At 34.4% G+C, this 14,457-nt stretch overlaps 2 protein-coding genes across 2 annotated transcripts in view; one reads left to right on the forward strand and one right to left on the reverse strand.

Moving 5' to 3' along the window:
• Positions 1 to 2,556, forward strand: part of LOC139969945 (uncharacterized) — a 28,531-nt gene extending 25,975 nt beyond the window's left edge. The window contains exon 4 of the mRNA XM_071975372.1: positions 1,647 to 2,556. Within this exon, the coding sequence (XP_071831473.1) occupies positions 1,647 to 1,654 (8 nt within the window). The 3' untranslated portion in view covers positions 1,655 to 2,556. The remainder of the gene's footprint in view (positions 1 to 1,646) is intronic.
• Positions 2,557 to 2,558: 2 nt separating this feature from the next.
• Positions 2,559 to 14,457, reverse strand: part of LOC139969943 (vesicular glutamate transporter 1-like) — a 74,104-nt gene continuing 62,205 nt past the window's right edge. The window contains exons 5-12 of the mRNA XM_071975365.1: positions 14,106 to 14,193; positions 10,833 to 10,919; positions 9,318 to 9,457; positions 6,473 to 6,622; positions 4,827 to 4,959; positions 4,252 to 4,362; positions 3,631 to 3,758; positions 2,559 to 2,912 (exon numbers count right to left, since the gene is read on the reverse strand). Coding sequence (XP_071831466.1) covers positions 2,559 to 2,912; positions 3,631 to 3,758; positions 4,252 to 4,362; positions 4,827 to 4,959; positions 6,473 to 6,622; positions 9,318 to 9,457; positions 10,833 to 10,919; positions 14,106 to 14,193 — 1,191 coding nt within the window. The remainder of the gene's footprint in view (positions 2,913 to 3,630; positions 3,759 to 4,251; positions 4,363 to 4,826; positions 4,960 to 6,472; positions 6,623 to 9,317; positions 9,458 to 10,832; positions 10,920 to 14,105; positions 14,194 to 14,457) is intronic.

Below are 14,457 nucleotides of genomic sequence, written 5' to 3' on the forward strand. Positions count from 1 at the left end.
ACACTTTTACCTAAAGGTTTACTTATGCATATATGCTAATTCAGCCGCGTAACTATAAACTTGGAAGGCTGTTGGAGTAAGGACTAGCGCAAACGTATAGCGAGCATCCATTCTCTTGAGAGAATGTTTCTCTGATCATGACCCCTGTCTTGGCCCTTTTCTTGGCCCCATGGCCCCTTTCTTGTGTCAGAATATTTTCTTTCGGTCTAGTATAACCCAATCATTTACGTATTCAACATTAGGATCTAGGATACAGAATTTCGGCCGATAATTTGGAAGGAGAGATAACGAGAAAGAGGGAAAATGAATGGGTTGAGGTTTAATTTTTTAATGGTATATGTGTTATAGAAATAATAATACATGTAATTTTTTAACACAACCGCACTATATAGCGCAAATAGATTCAGTCTCCAAATACAACCTAACCAAAAACAGTGAGTAAACTGCAGCATATCAAAAACCATTTTGGGCCCAAACACATCCTTTAACAAATTGTTATGAATTTGCTATAAATATTTATGATTTTAGGCTTGATTCCTCAACTTAGCTATGGCCGCACGCTATGAAATTCATCTCTCTAAAACCAAAGTTAATATATTTTGTTACCGTCGATAATCTAAGATATACTTTAAAAATGGACTAAAATAATATTTAAATAAAATAATGTTTAAAAAATCAATCTTCATAGGAAAGGACATAAATGGGATAACATTAATCCCAAGTAAGAATATGTATTGCACATTATACACGCTTTGTGAGGTTTTTATACCTCTCATGAAAAATGTTTCTATATTTTGACATGTAGAATACAGAATTTTTACTTCCGAAAAACCTTTTTATTTTTTTTATTTTCGTGACACAATATAATATGCAAACATCATAACTCAAACAATTTGTCCAATACCAAACTTCTACACTTATATACGATAAATAAAGAATGCCAAAAACTTCTGTTTTCCAGTATTTTTATTCTTAAAGTGATAAATCTGTTGTGCTTTTGTTAATGAGGCAGTTGTTATCAATTAAACAAAATCTAACTTAAATATTAAAGACAATACAAGAGACAATAATGTCACATGCATGTTTTATCATAAATTTGGTGAACAACTTTTCATACATCGGCGGCTAATTAGCATACGTCCGTTTGCGTCATAAGCTCAGCCTCGTTTGATCCCACCTCCCCCTCCCCTCCCCTATCATCTTAATCCCTAACTCCGTCACCCTTTGACCCGATTCCCTTCATGGTAAATATATAACTAAAGCCGTTACGTAACCAAAACACCAGTGATTTCACTTGGAATTATAGATTTTTAAGGCATTTGGACAGATTCCTAAGAAATAGAATGTCTCACGTCATAAATAAGTTCAGATTTATTATAATAACAACATTATTAGAACACAAATAATGTTTTTGATTAACTAAATTAATATTGATTTACCTCTGCAGAGGTAAGTGACAATGGACGTAAAAGATAAATCTAGGACACGTTACGTTGAAATGATCAAACATTCTAGAATCAGCTAAAAAAAGTAATGAACAAACGTTTCTCTACTTAATAAAATATCAGAAAATTGCTTCTACACACGTATGTACGATACACTCAGAATTGACTTTTCCCACCTAAAATATGCTTTTCTTCCTGCAGGGGGATAACCCTCACTCGTCATACATGGGAGCTGACTTCAACGACCTCTGAACCACATACCGTTCTTATTAAAATTCTGGATCCACCCCTGGTCCATCATATGCCACAGGTATACCAACTTCAGTGAACTCAAATTCACCCACTTTTGATCAAGGAAGAAAAGTCTCGTTTCCTATAGATATTTGTAATCTTACTTGCAATGGTGGGTATCGACATCTAAACCTTTGTTAGGTTTACTTAGAATGCAACCATTTAAACCTTATGACCTTGGCTTACATGGATCTAGTTTCACTTAAACATTAATAGATGTTTCCTTTATAAATGATATCCAACAAAAAATTAAGAACTTCTCGGAAGCTGTATATTTTGTAAGCAAACACACAACAGACGTAATGTTGCATTTGTAACATCAACATTAATATGTTTTGAATCTTTATGTTTATTTTATTTTATTTTCTGTTTTTTTGTTTTGCTTTGAAGTTAACTTTATGTTGAAAATGCTGGATCTGCATAATTAACATATTTTCTAAATAAACTCCTAAAATTAAATTATGCTTTTTCTTTTAAATTAAGCTATAATGAAACAGCATGACAGTTTCATTTCCTTTCTTTCCGAAGTTAATCAGTCTTTCCCTGCGGACACAATTTTGCTTAACTTTCCAGATTATGTGTCAAATTTTATAAATTTGTGCTTTTAGGTTAATAACTTGAGATTCTGCTATTTTGAGAATGGGCATTGCAAACAATATTTGAAGTGGTTGATAATCATAAATGTAAAACTCTGATGTGTCTTTAATTAAATATTTCTTTAATTCCTTACGTGATTATAAAAACTTGGACTTTTTAAACTTTATCCTACTTTGTAAACTGATATATTTTTTTTAAATCTAAAATTGTTTTAAAATCATAACCTCACGGTTCTTCATGTTCAATTTCATTTTCCGTCTCATGAGTTGTATCCGAACTCGGAGTAGGTAGTTCTTGAGGAGCGCCCCCATTAACATGTGTGTTCTTCATACCGTAGCCGCCATTCACCATGCCATTAGATACGTAATTCCCGTTAACGGATCCGTACCCTTTGCCAGCATCGTAAGCGGTGCTCCCATATGCTTTGTACCCAGCCTGTGTGGACCACTGCGGTTCGGAACTCACCGGAGGCTCGGCCCAAGGTTGTTTCTCTCCCGAAGCGAAAATTCCATAGAAAAGGACGCCACAGAAGTGAATAATGGCAGCAGTTAAGAATACCTTCTCCCAATCTTCGTGAGTCTAAAAAGTAAAAGAAGGAAAAGCCATGTCATCGTCATAGAATGCAGCGGTTGTTCTTATCATATACGGTAGTAAGAATTGTTGGGAGTGGGAGGGGCGGGGAGGGGGTGGTGAGGGGAGGAGGAATACTTCGAAATTACATGTATGGGTAAGTCATCGAAAGCAAAGAACCATAAAACCATCATAAACTAACCTTTGTTATTATAATTGTAAATCAAACACTGTGAGTCTGCTCCACAATCGTCTGTCGCCCAACATGTCCATATTAAGATGCAGGATTTGTTAAGAGGAGCGTTTGAAGTCAGGTAGCAATCGTGTGTTATTATATAATAATGATACCATACTTGCACTAGATCCTACCACTTTATGCCCTTGTAAGTTGTAACCCTTGTATTGGTCTTATGTTTATCCCTCCCTCCCCCACTCCCCAAATAATCTATTCAACTTGTAATAATAACTTAACCACGTGTAATCAATAACAATATTCTTCCAGATTACTATATATGCAAAGAAGGCTTTACGATCTGTTTCATCTTCTCTAGATTTTTTTAACATGCTGGGTAGAATGTTTCTGTCTTGTTTTAGCGTAGCGGACTACTTAAATTATTATCTTACGTCGGTGTAACCAACAGTTAATATTGAATTTACACATAACATTTGCGTTAGGGTCAACCCTATAAGCCTCCCCATGTGACGTCGAGGTAGGGGTTGTTCTTACCTTGTTTGCTGTCAAGGAGGACGTGACGTATGGACATATCATTCCAGCTAGAGTTCCCATAGCGTTAGATATACCCATCAAAATACTGGCGTAGCGTGGTGCAACGTCCAAATGGTTAACGTTGAAACCTAAGGGAAGAAACAAGCAATCGATACTCAATTAACAATTGTCTTAAATTTACTGGAGTTGGTAACTTCAATTATCTCAGGATTAAGAAATTGTTAGAAAAGTAAAATTCAGTCATTTGTATATATATGTACGCCATACACAACATTACGTCATAGAAACATTAGAGAATGTAAGAACTTGTCACCGGGGGGGGGGGGGAGGGGGTGTGGGGCCTGTACGCTGCTCTTTCAGTCAGTTCAATGAAACAATAGTTAGCCATGTCCTAAATGATTCTACTGTACCCCTAACTCAGGAACAGGGCATTCCTTATATTATTATTATTTTGTAATGTTGAGACTGTTGTATTTGTTTGTGTTGAGCGGTCTTTCTTCCTCATTGTGCAGCTTTCCTCTTTGAAAGTATAAATATGTAATACGTCACATTATTATTCTGTTATTATACACTTTTGTACAATGTCCTATACTCATGATTGATAAAGTTAATTGAACGTACCTGATATTGCAAACCCACTAGAGCCCACAGCAATACACAGTGCTAGGATGGCGATGTCTTTACCTCGTGCATATGCTGTTACCAAAAGAAACACAGCTTCTCCACCGAAACCTATACAGACAAAGAAAGAAACCAATGTGAGGTATGACAAATTAATGAGCTCAACCATCTTGGTGTCCTTTACCCTTTTATAAATTGGTGTCAAAGTTTGCGTGCTTTTGAGTGAGTATTAGGTAATGTAGGTATGTATTATAACATTTGTTATACATTGTCTAAAGGTTTCGCCAAGTTACCGGTAGTTTCTGAATAAACGTCCCGTTATAAAAATAGAACATTACATTTTAATTGATCCACATTTAACTCCTGTCCCTTTATAAATCAAGAAACTGAGCACTTGATCCATATTAAAGCCCTGTCCCCTTATAAATCAAGAACATGACATTAACTTTATCCATCTTTAACCTCTGTCCTTTTATAAATTAAGAAACTGATCAACATGATCCACATTTAACCCCTTTCCCCTTATAAATCAAGAACATGACATGAAATTGCTTCCGAATGCTTGATTAACTTACCTCCACAGTTGAAAAGTTTACGTACGACAGTGGTAGACATAAACTGTCTTCTCCTCAAGAAATCAGCGAGCTGACCTCCGAGAGGAACAATAATGAACATCACCAGATGAGGCAAGGCCGAGAGGATGCCAACCTAGAAGATGTAAAAAATGAGCCACGTGTTATCATTGATAAGAGAATTTACAAAAGACAATGAATCTTGCCGAAGGTTATCAGCAAACAAAGACTTACAAAGTCGCGTGAGTGGTGTATAAAATGAAATTGGCTATAATGTCGATAATTTCCCCTTTTTGTGTCTTACAACACTTTTATTATGAGCTGATATTTATATGTATTGAAATATTTGAGAACGTCATACTGAATATTCATGACTTCCCAAGAATGGTTTACTTTAATAGTCTGACACCTACAGGGTGTCAATCCATGACGGATCTTACCTTTAAAACACCTTTCATATTTTCTTGACATTTCTGTTGCCTATATAGGGTGACCCTTCGGGGCCCTTTAACTAATACCATGGATACCCTACCAGGGTAATACTTCCCTTTAACTCATACCATGGATACCCTACCAGGGTAATACTTCCCTTTAACTCATACCATGGATACCCTACCAGGGTAACACTTCCCTTTAACTTATACCATGGATACCCTACCAGGGTAATACTTCCCTTTAACTCATACCATGGATACCCTACCAGGGTAATACTTCCCTTTAACTAATACCATGGATACCCTACCAGGGTCATACTTCCCTTTAACTAATACCATGGATACCCTACCAGGGTAATACTTCCCTTTAACTAATACCATGGATACCCTACCAGGGTAATACTTCCCTTTAACTAATACCATGGATACCCTTCCAGGGTAATACTTCCCTTTAACTAATACCATGGATACCCTACCAGGGTAATACTTCCCTTTAACTAATACCATGGATACCCTACCAGGGTCATACTTCCCTTTAACTAATACAATGGATACCCTACCAGGGTCATACTTCCCTTTAACTAATACCATGGATACCCTACCAGGGTAATACTTCCCTTTAACTAATACCATGGATACCCTACCAGGGTAACACTTCCCTGCTGTGATGCTTTGTTTGTTAAATCAATTCGACATATTTCGATCGATTCTTCTACGACTTCCACACCAATATAGATGTTAAACTCGACTAGCATAGTTTTACTCCAAATGACAAGAAGGTTGCCAATTTATATTTCTAATGATTTAAAAAAATGTCAGGCTTAGAGACGAAATGTTGAGAATCGGATCAATTACCATACTGCCTCATTCAATGTCATACATTGTCCTAATATAAATAAGTAGAGGACTTTAGTCGTAATAATTTATAAATGAAAACTGGAGACTAAGGTAAACTAACAACCAATTCCTTGTATTATTTGTATTATATTGTCTTGACCCATTAGGGCCTACATCTCTTTTTAACTAAAAAAAAAATACTCTTGTTATTTAACGCTGTAACCACTGGAATCATTTACGTCATAAACGGATACTTTATTTTTTTATCCGTTTCAAACAATAATAAATAACATATTATATGTGTATACTGGTACATAAAGTCCATTATGCCAGTCTGCGGAGAAGTTAAATTCTTATTTTATTATTCGGTAAACTCACCTTCGCCATGGTAAAATGAAAAACCTCCTCAAAATAAACAGGCTGACTTGTGAGGAGGAGGTAAAATGTCCAACTTCGGCAGAAGTTTGCAACAATTATCGCCCATACCGGAAGTGACGTAAAAAAGCTCTTCCAAGGAGTTGGGTATACCTATGATTGTGAAAAAGATTTATGAATAACATAATCAACAATGAAACAAAAATTGACGCAATTAATATTACCAAAAAATTGTGGCTGCAAAATGGTGACACGTAATGTAATTATAGTTATGCGTATGTTGATACAGGTATAGTCTCAGTAAAGAAAAAAAAAAGATTTGTAAAGTTTCTGTCAACATTGTACTACAACAACATTTTCTACACTTCAATTTATCAAAGCATGTTTGCATTTCTTATGATATATTGTTTTCAGACTTGCATTGTTTGAGGTCATCAAAGAATATGTCTCGTTTATAAGGTTAACCCATTTAAACTGGCTCAGGGGAAAAAGGAAACGAGGGGGTTTTATTCATAAAGATATAGCTATTTAATAAGCATGCGTAGGCTATCCCCTACCACAGTGTATATACGGAGTGAATGTGACTCAGGGGAATAAGGACACGAGGGGGTTTTATTCATAAAGATATAGCTATTTAATAAGCATGCGTAGGCTATCCCCTACCACAGTGTATATACGATAAGCATGCGTAGGCTATCCCCTACCACAGTGTATATACGGAGTGGATGTCTCTTAGTCACCAAGACAAACAGAAAGTTAATGACATAGTAAAATAATTATGTAGTCGAGATATTATCTAATTAAGTAATCGCATTTATCGTGTCAATTTATTACGTCATTGTGTCTTAATTCATCTCTGCAATTACGTAATCACATAAGGTAGTCATTTAATCACGTAAATTTATGACTTTATAATTACATATGTAGTATATAGCATAATAAAGTATAATATATTGTATAATTACGCAGTAAATTTGTAATTTTAATTTATCATGAACTAATCATAAAATGCTGTAATTAGTCAGTCATGTTATCATTTTACATCTGATATATCCCCTCCCCCCCAACCCCCTCATTTGAATTACAATGGATGTTACTCTCTGAAGAGTGGGAAATTTCCATTCTTTGGGATACGAGTTACTGCTTCATTTTGGAGAAGTGATTTCCCTATAAGACGTCTTAACTCTTCTTCCAGAAAATGCCAAAAAAATATATACATCTTAAACCTAACAGATGAAGAGAGAGACAGAATAAGAGAAAACGAGGAAGGCAAGCACAAAGCTTCACCGGGGTGATTCACCCTAGAGAAAGTAGAACAGTCTTACTTAAAATACGTTAGCAATCTCTGCCATATTTATCAAACGGTGGCATATTTGTGTCATAGAAATATTCTCGTTAAAGAGAAGAAAAAAAAAAGATATAAAAAACGAAGACTTTTGATGGAAATATCGTTTACGTAGTTTTGATGGATATTACCGTGAGGTGTGACAAAAAACCCGAAGAAATAGAACATGATTAAGATTCGTTATGACATAAGTAAAGCCTAAACGCAAGTCATTCGTGTAATAAGATCACGAACGCAGCAGCTAAATGTGCCAAATTTAGCTATTAATTCCAAACGGGATTTATAAATTCCAAGAACATTTCAAGCACGTCCTAAAAAAGTTGAAATTGTTTGAAGGGAAGACATGATTTTTCATGCATGGAGACTTTATCAGTTGAGTTTCTTGATTCGGGTGAGTTAAGTTGCAGTGTTTGAGTAAAGTCGAGGGGAGGTTCAACCGAAGTAAAAAAAAATGTGCAAACCAATATATTTACTAGTTTTTATATATTTTGTAGTGACTTACAAGAGATATATAAGGTAAGAAAAAAGTGGGAGGGGAGGAGGGAGGGGAGGAGGGAGGGAGGGGAGAGGAGGGATTGATGAAATTTGGATTAAACAATACATAAATCCTGAATCACTGGCTGTTTGATTTTTAAAGTGTAGTTTGTTGGTATGTATTAAATTATTTAAGTTACGTAATACCATCACAGCTGAATTTGTTGAAATCAAAATAGAGCAAAACCTTAACAGTCCCCATTGAAACTTCAAATCGAATAACATAACTAACGAAAAACATAACTAAGAAGCCATTAATGTTTATATCAGACGGATATCTAACTATTATAACCTCAACTTAGCCGATCCGAAAAATTAAACCATATTAAAAAGAATGTGTTCAAATATATACACCGTCTTCTTACTGAATAATTGTTAATTCACCATTTTTAGAATTTAAGGCAAATTTGGGGCCCTAATAAGTCATTAAATATGATAATAGACAGGTATAACACAGTGACCTTACATCTATATATATATATATATATATATATATATATATATATATATATATATATATATATATATATATATATATATAAAATATATATATATATATATAATATATATATATATATAGGTATATATATATATATAGGTATATATATATATATATATATATATATATATATATATATATATATATATATATATATATATATATAGGTATATATAGGGAGAGAGTTGGTTGGTTTGCGTCTATCTTGGCGCAGAGTGCTCTATGTCCAGTGGACAGAGCAGAATATATGTTGCAAAAGTTGTCTGATGATCGCTCAACGCGTGAAACTCAGAGTTACAACTACTAGTGTTCCACTAGTCTCAACATATATATATATATATATATATATATATATATATATATATATATATATATATATATATATATATATATATAGATGTATATATTACAGTATTAACATATATTTAAATATAGGTCGTAAATAATAAATCCAAGTAACATTAACGTACCTTGTTTGGTATGACTAACATAGATTCTCCAATGCTTTCTTCAATATAACGTTTTTCTTCTTTAGATATTGTTGGATGTAACGCTGGGCTATCAGACACCATGTATATGAAGATAAAGAACCAGATTATTCCTAATACACCTAAAAATAAAAATTAAGAACAAGAAAAAAAAACGTTAAAGAAAAAGAAAAAAATGAATTGTTTAAAAAAATATCAATACGTATGAAAGAAAAGAAAGAACGAAAAGCCAAATTTCAAAATGGGAAAGTTTTGTTTCACAATCATTCTTGCAATAAATATGTTATTGATCTGTTATTGATTAAAAGGCGATACATGGATTTTCAACAAGTTGAACTACGCCACCAGTCCATATAGTCTTAGTCATGGTAACATGAACTCCATACACAGTACAGTATAAATATCGCACATCAACTTTTCACCAATTTCATGAGCAGTGCCAATTCCCTTTCCAATGGTCTCGTGATGTATTGACATCCTCCTCATGATCATACGGTTACAGTCTCGATGTAAGGGGACTGGGGAGGGGGGGGGGGTTGAAAGTGGGTCAAGTTGTTTAGTTTTCGTACCCAGGCTCTATCTTGGGTTATTTTACTCAAAAAGTATCACTACGTATATAGGGTAACTGGACAGAGGTGGATTTGTCGGCTCCAGTTTAATCTTTAAGAATTGTGTTTGAATACCTCAGCTGTTTCTATTGAAGTTGTTCCCACTGCAAAAATATATTTCTTTATCAATACTCATATCAGAATTAGTGATATATTTTGTACAGGAACATTCTCCTGCTCTTATGGCTACGGTTTCCCTGTATGCTGATGAGAGGATGGTTTCATTGTTCTTAGGAGTTGCAAACTATTTCTTACTCCTTTCGTGAGATATCCTAAAAACTTCAAAATGTCTGTCATTTTGTAACTTTGTGATATCATAGTGACATCAGGCTCTAAATTATTTTCTTTCTCTTTGGAATTTTTTTGTGTGTCAAAATTTCGAGGTCGACTGTAAACACTGAAGTCATTGCCATCATTAGTTTATGTTCAAAACTTTAATATTTTAGATGAATGGTGTGTAAACCCTTTTCCTTTGATAGAAAATTTATACTTGATCAAGTCTACGGCCTTGTGTATTAACGAATATTAATCGCAAAATGGAAGTTTTTTTTAAGCTGTTTGTGATGGTTGGGTTTGCGCCTCTTTTAAAGTTTGAAAATTGGTGTAGAATTCTTGGGTTTGTAGTTTGATGTTCTTTCTTTGTGATTATCACAAAGAGTGAAATATGCTTTTTTTTTGTATGAAATGTGATACAACCTGCTCTAAATGCAAAAATGAAAAGAAAAAGATAGACCTCGATAACATGACAACAGCTGCGATTAAATTTAACTGAAACAGATCACGAGATGTGTTTGTCGCTACTGCCACAACAACTGGTTTTCGTAATCAGGTCCATCTCAGAATAAATATATCTAAAAGTCGCTTTAACACAAAGCCTATATTAACTTACCAAAAACATAAAACACGGACGGCCAACCGGCGTAGTCAGCGAGATAACCCGATACAGGCATACCAAGGACAGCACCAGCGTATGAACCTGAGGGAAAGCATTAATTAAGTTACGTAATTATGTATCCAAATTAAATATGTAAACATGTAAATAGTTAACCAATATGAAGAAGAATATAAAAATCTCCATTTTGTAGATATCATTCAGATGCATGTTTTATATGTTGTTTTTTAATTTAGTTACATATTTCTTGTTTATTAGTAAACGCCAATAACTTATGTGGACATACACTTTAGAGCAGCATTGGAAATTAATGTACATAATTGATTAACTTTATTAAAAATATATAATCATATAAATTTCTTTTTAAAAGGAAAACGATCCATATAAAAAGAAAACGAGCCAAATTTAACAAGAATAATTCATTCAATGTCTTCCAATAAAATTCATATTAACAATAATACAGCTTAAGAAGGCTTTATATACTTTTTTCAAATTATCGACCTCCTATCTAAGCCATTCCAGGGCTACTCTGCTTCTACCGGTCTTTTATCTTTACTGTGATTTACTTTCATTGTTTCATGCCAAGGGCATTTATCGTTAATCAACCTTTTATCTTACTACGTGAACTCTTATAACATGATTACATCACCAGAGCTTCTTTATTGAGCCCCCCCCCCCCATGTACTTGATAAAGAACAAATATCCTCATTTCCCTTCTTTTAACAATTAATTCGCTTCATTGAATGGAATTGAGCTCCACAGACCACAAATGGATTGTTTTTCGGAGGTTTACTTGGTAATTAGTTGACAAACCATCTAACAATTAGCTTGCTTTTAATGCTCCGTGTCAAATTCAGAAATATTTCGCTGGGAAACTTTAAAGTAATATATATTTATACGCAATATACTGCACACGGTTGATGTTTTATCTATACGTTTGTGAAGGATCTAAACAGGTTTAAAAAGTAAGGAATGACTTTTGAAGATATTCCACAGAAAAGGAAGAAAATAAATAAAAGCGCGAAATTAGACTCGGAATTGTGAGAGAGGACAAACACGTATTAATTTAACCATTTCAAAGCTTAAAGCTTTCCAAATTCTAGAATTAGTAACATATTCGGATCGATTTAAAGGAAATGTCATATTTTACCGAGTATTTGAAATATATCCACGTGACATTTAATTTAACTAAGTAATCAAAATGAATTTTATCAATACCAATATCAATTGAGTATTTTATGTATTGAACTCGTTCTTAAAATATAATTGCCAAATATGAGATTAATGCAAATAAATCGATATGTTTTCTTGAAGGATTAAATTTCAAATATAGTTCGCATTCCTTATGTTAAGCTATATGCTCTTGAAAAATAAATGGAACGATATAAGGAGGGGGAGGGGCAGGGGGTGGGGGAGGTTTCTCAATCATTTTCTCATACTCTTCAATATTTTTGAGTTTCATGAATATGAATAATTAAAACAACAGTATGACTAAATGCCGTTTTTGTTACAATGTTTACATATTACGTGTGTAATTAGAAATTGTGTTGGGCATAGATAATATGTTTTAAGCTAAAATTGTCAAATATTGTCACAACACTATATTTATAAAAACTCAACAGCAAATTTGGTCTTGCGCAAGCTATTAACAAGAAACTATGAATCATATATCTCTTTAACCTCTGTCTAGGAGAAGATTCCTCCGAAGGATGGACGGTATTTCGCTGAATCAAATTTGACTAGCAAGAATTGAGATGAATGCAACTAATTTACACAAATTAGGGCACAACCGGGGATAAAAGGTCAGTGTTAAGTAAGAAGGAAAACAAATCATTCGTAGATAATGCGGAAAGTATAAAAGCCGATCGAAAACAGGTAAAAACACAAATACAGGTGAATAGATGAAAGCAGAATAAAAACCATTTGCATTTTCCCTCGTCGACAAATAGGTCACAATTTAAACATGCCATAGAACCGGAGGTATTGTAACACACGTCACAGCCTGTTTCCGTTAAATCATATCCTCAGGAAACCAATGTTGGACGAGATTCGTAACTATCTTCTATTGTCTGTTACAACGCATTGTCAACAATAATTACCGCTGGTGATTCACGGGGGAATCCGTAGCCTACATCCTCATCTTGAGGGGTTATTATAACGATAGGCTAGGAGGCAGATCTATGGTATGAGTGCTCGGTCGCAATTTAGGTTAATAAAATAGTTTATAAGATTAATGTAGCGTGTTAGATTATATAATGCGGTAACAATAATATTATCTTGCTTCACATATTTTCGGAGGGATCGGCTTAAAAAAGAAGAAGAAGCAAAAAAACTACATTTTCACCAACTGCAAATAATATCAAAGTTAGAAAGAGCTTTATCCACGGTTTTGGAGTTCGGATACACTCGTTTAGAAGCTAAAAGCCATGAAAAATTGTACAAAGATTACAAAATGTACCCTTGAGATTAGAACCGTCAGCATAATTAATATTGAAGCTTTTTTTTTCTTGACTGTGAGAAAATGTGACTTTCTGTTACAACATATGTTTGGTCGCAAAGCAAGCTTAGGCTGCTTCTAAATGCATAATAATTTCTGTAAAATTGTGTTAAAATGTTTAGCACATCATATAGGCACAGAATGGGCATACACGCCTGTAATCAATAGTTTGTAAAATCCGGTCCAATCTCTCTTGTTCTTAGGGTAATGTCATGTCAGATCATGATAGGAAACAATTGTGATTAAAGAGCAACAGTTTTTCATTCACTGAGCTTGAAGCAATATTGTTACCAACAATTGACTTGGGAAGTAAATGAAAATCAGTTATTTCTATTGAGCAGGGTTCCCTTACTTCCCCCCCCATGCACGAACCCCCCCCCATGCACGAACCCCCCCCCCCCATGCACGAACCCCCTGTGGATGTCAGAGTTGTCCACGAACCCCCAACTTGTCGTCATTATTATACTATAATACGCATAACAGTGCTTCTTAAAAGATCAAGTTCAAAGTGTAATATTGTAATAAAAACAAAACAAAAAGAGTTTGTCCATAGGTACGACTTTTGTACATCACTAAATTATATAATATATTAGATTTTAGTTCAAGGAAAAGTACTCTAGTTTTGACTTTCAGAAACATCTCACGAACCCCCTGTGATGGACTCACGCACCCCGGGGTTCATGCACCCAAGTTAGGGAACCCCTGCTATAGAGTATGATAGTAGACAGAAGGAATTGAACAAATGACATAAAAAGTTAGGTGGCAGACCCTACCTGAGAAAGCTATAGTTGCTAATTTACTGCGTTCAAGTGGAGGCGCCCACTTACTCCAAATACCATGTACTGCTGGGTATTCTACCCCCTGGTGATGAATAAAAATAAATTGAATCAACGGCTGCTCGTAAATATATCCCGAACAGGTGACATAGCTTTACGATGCATAAGGTAACGTACGGAAAATTTAAAAATCTTAATAAATTGTGGTCAAAATATGATTATAACTTTTGTCGCACTTTGAAAGTAAAAGAAATTGGGGCAATTTTCATTTTACTTAGCAGCTTGTTAATGTAATACAGATGTGGGCACGAAATGGATCTTGCGGGTCACATTGCCATGTTGTGCCCAA

Source organism: Apostichopus japonicus, chromosome 7, assembly GCF_037975245.1.
Source record: "Apostichopus japonicus isolate 1M-3 chromosome 7, ASM3797524v1, whole genome shotgun sequence".
NCBI lineage: Eukaryota > Metazoa > Echinodermata > Holothuroidea > Aspidochirotida > Stichopodidae > Apostichopus > Apostichopus japonicus.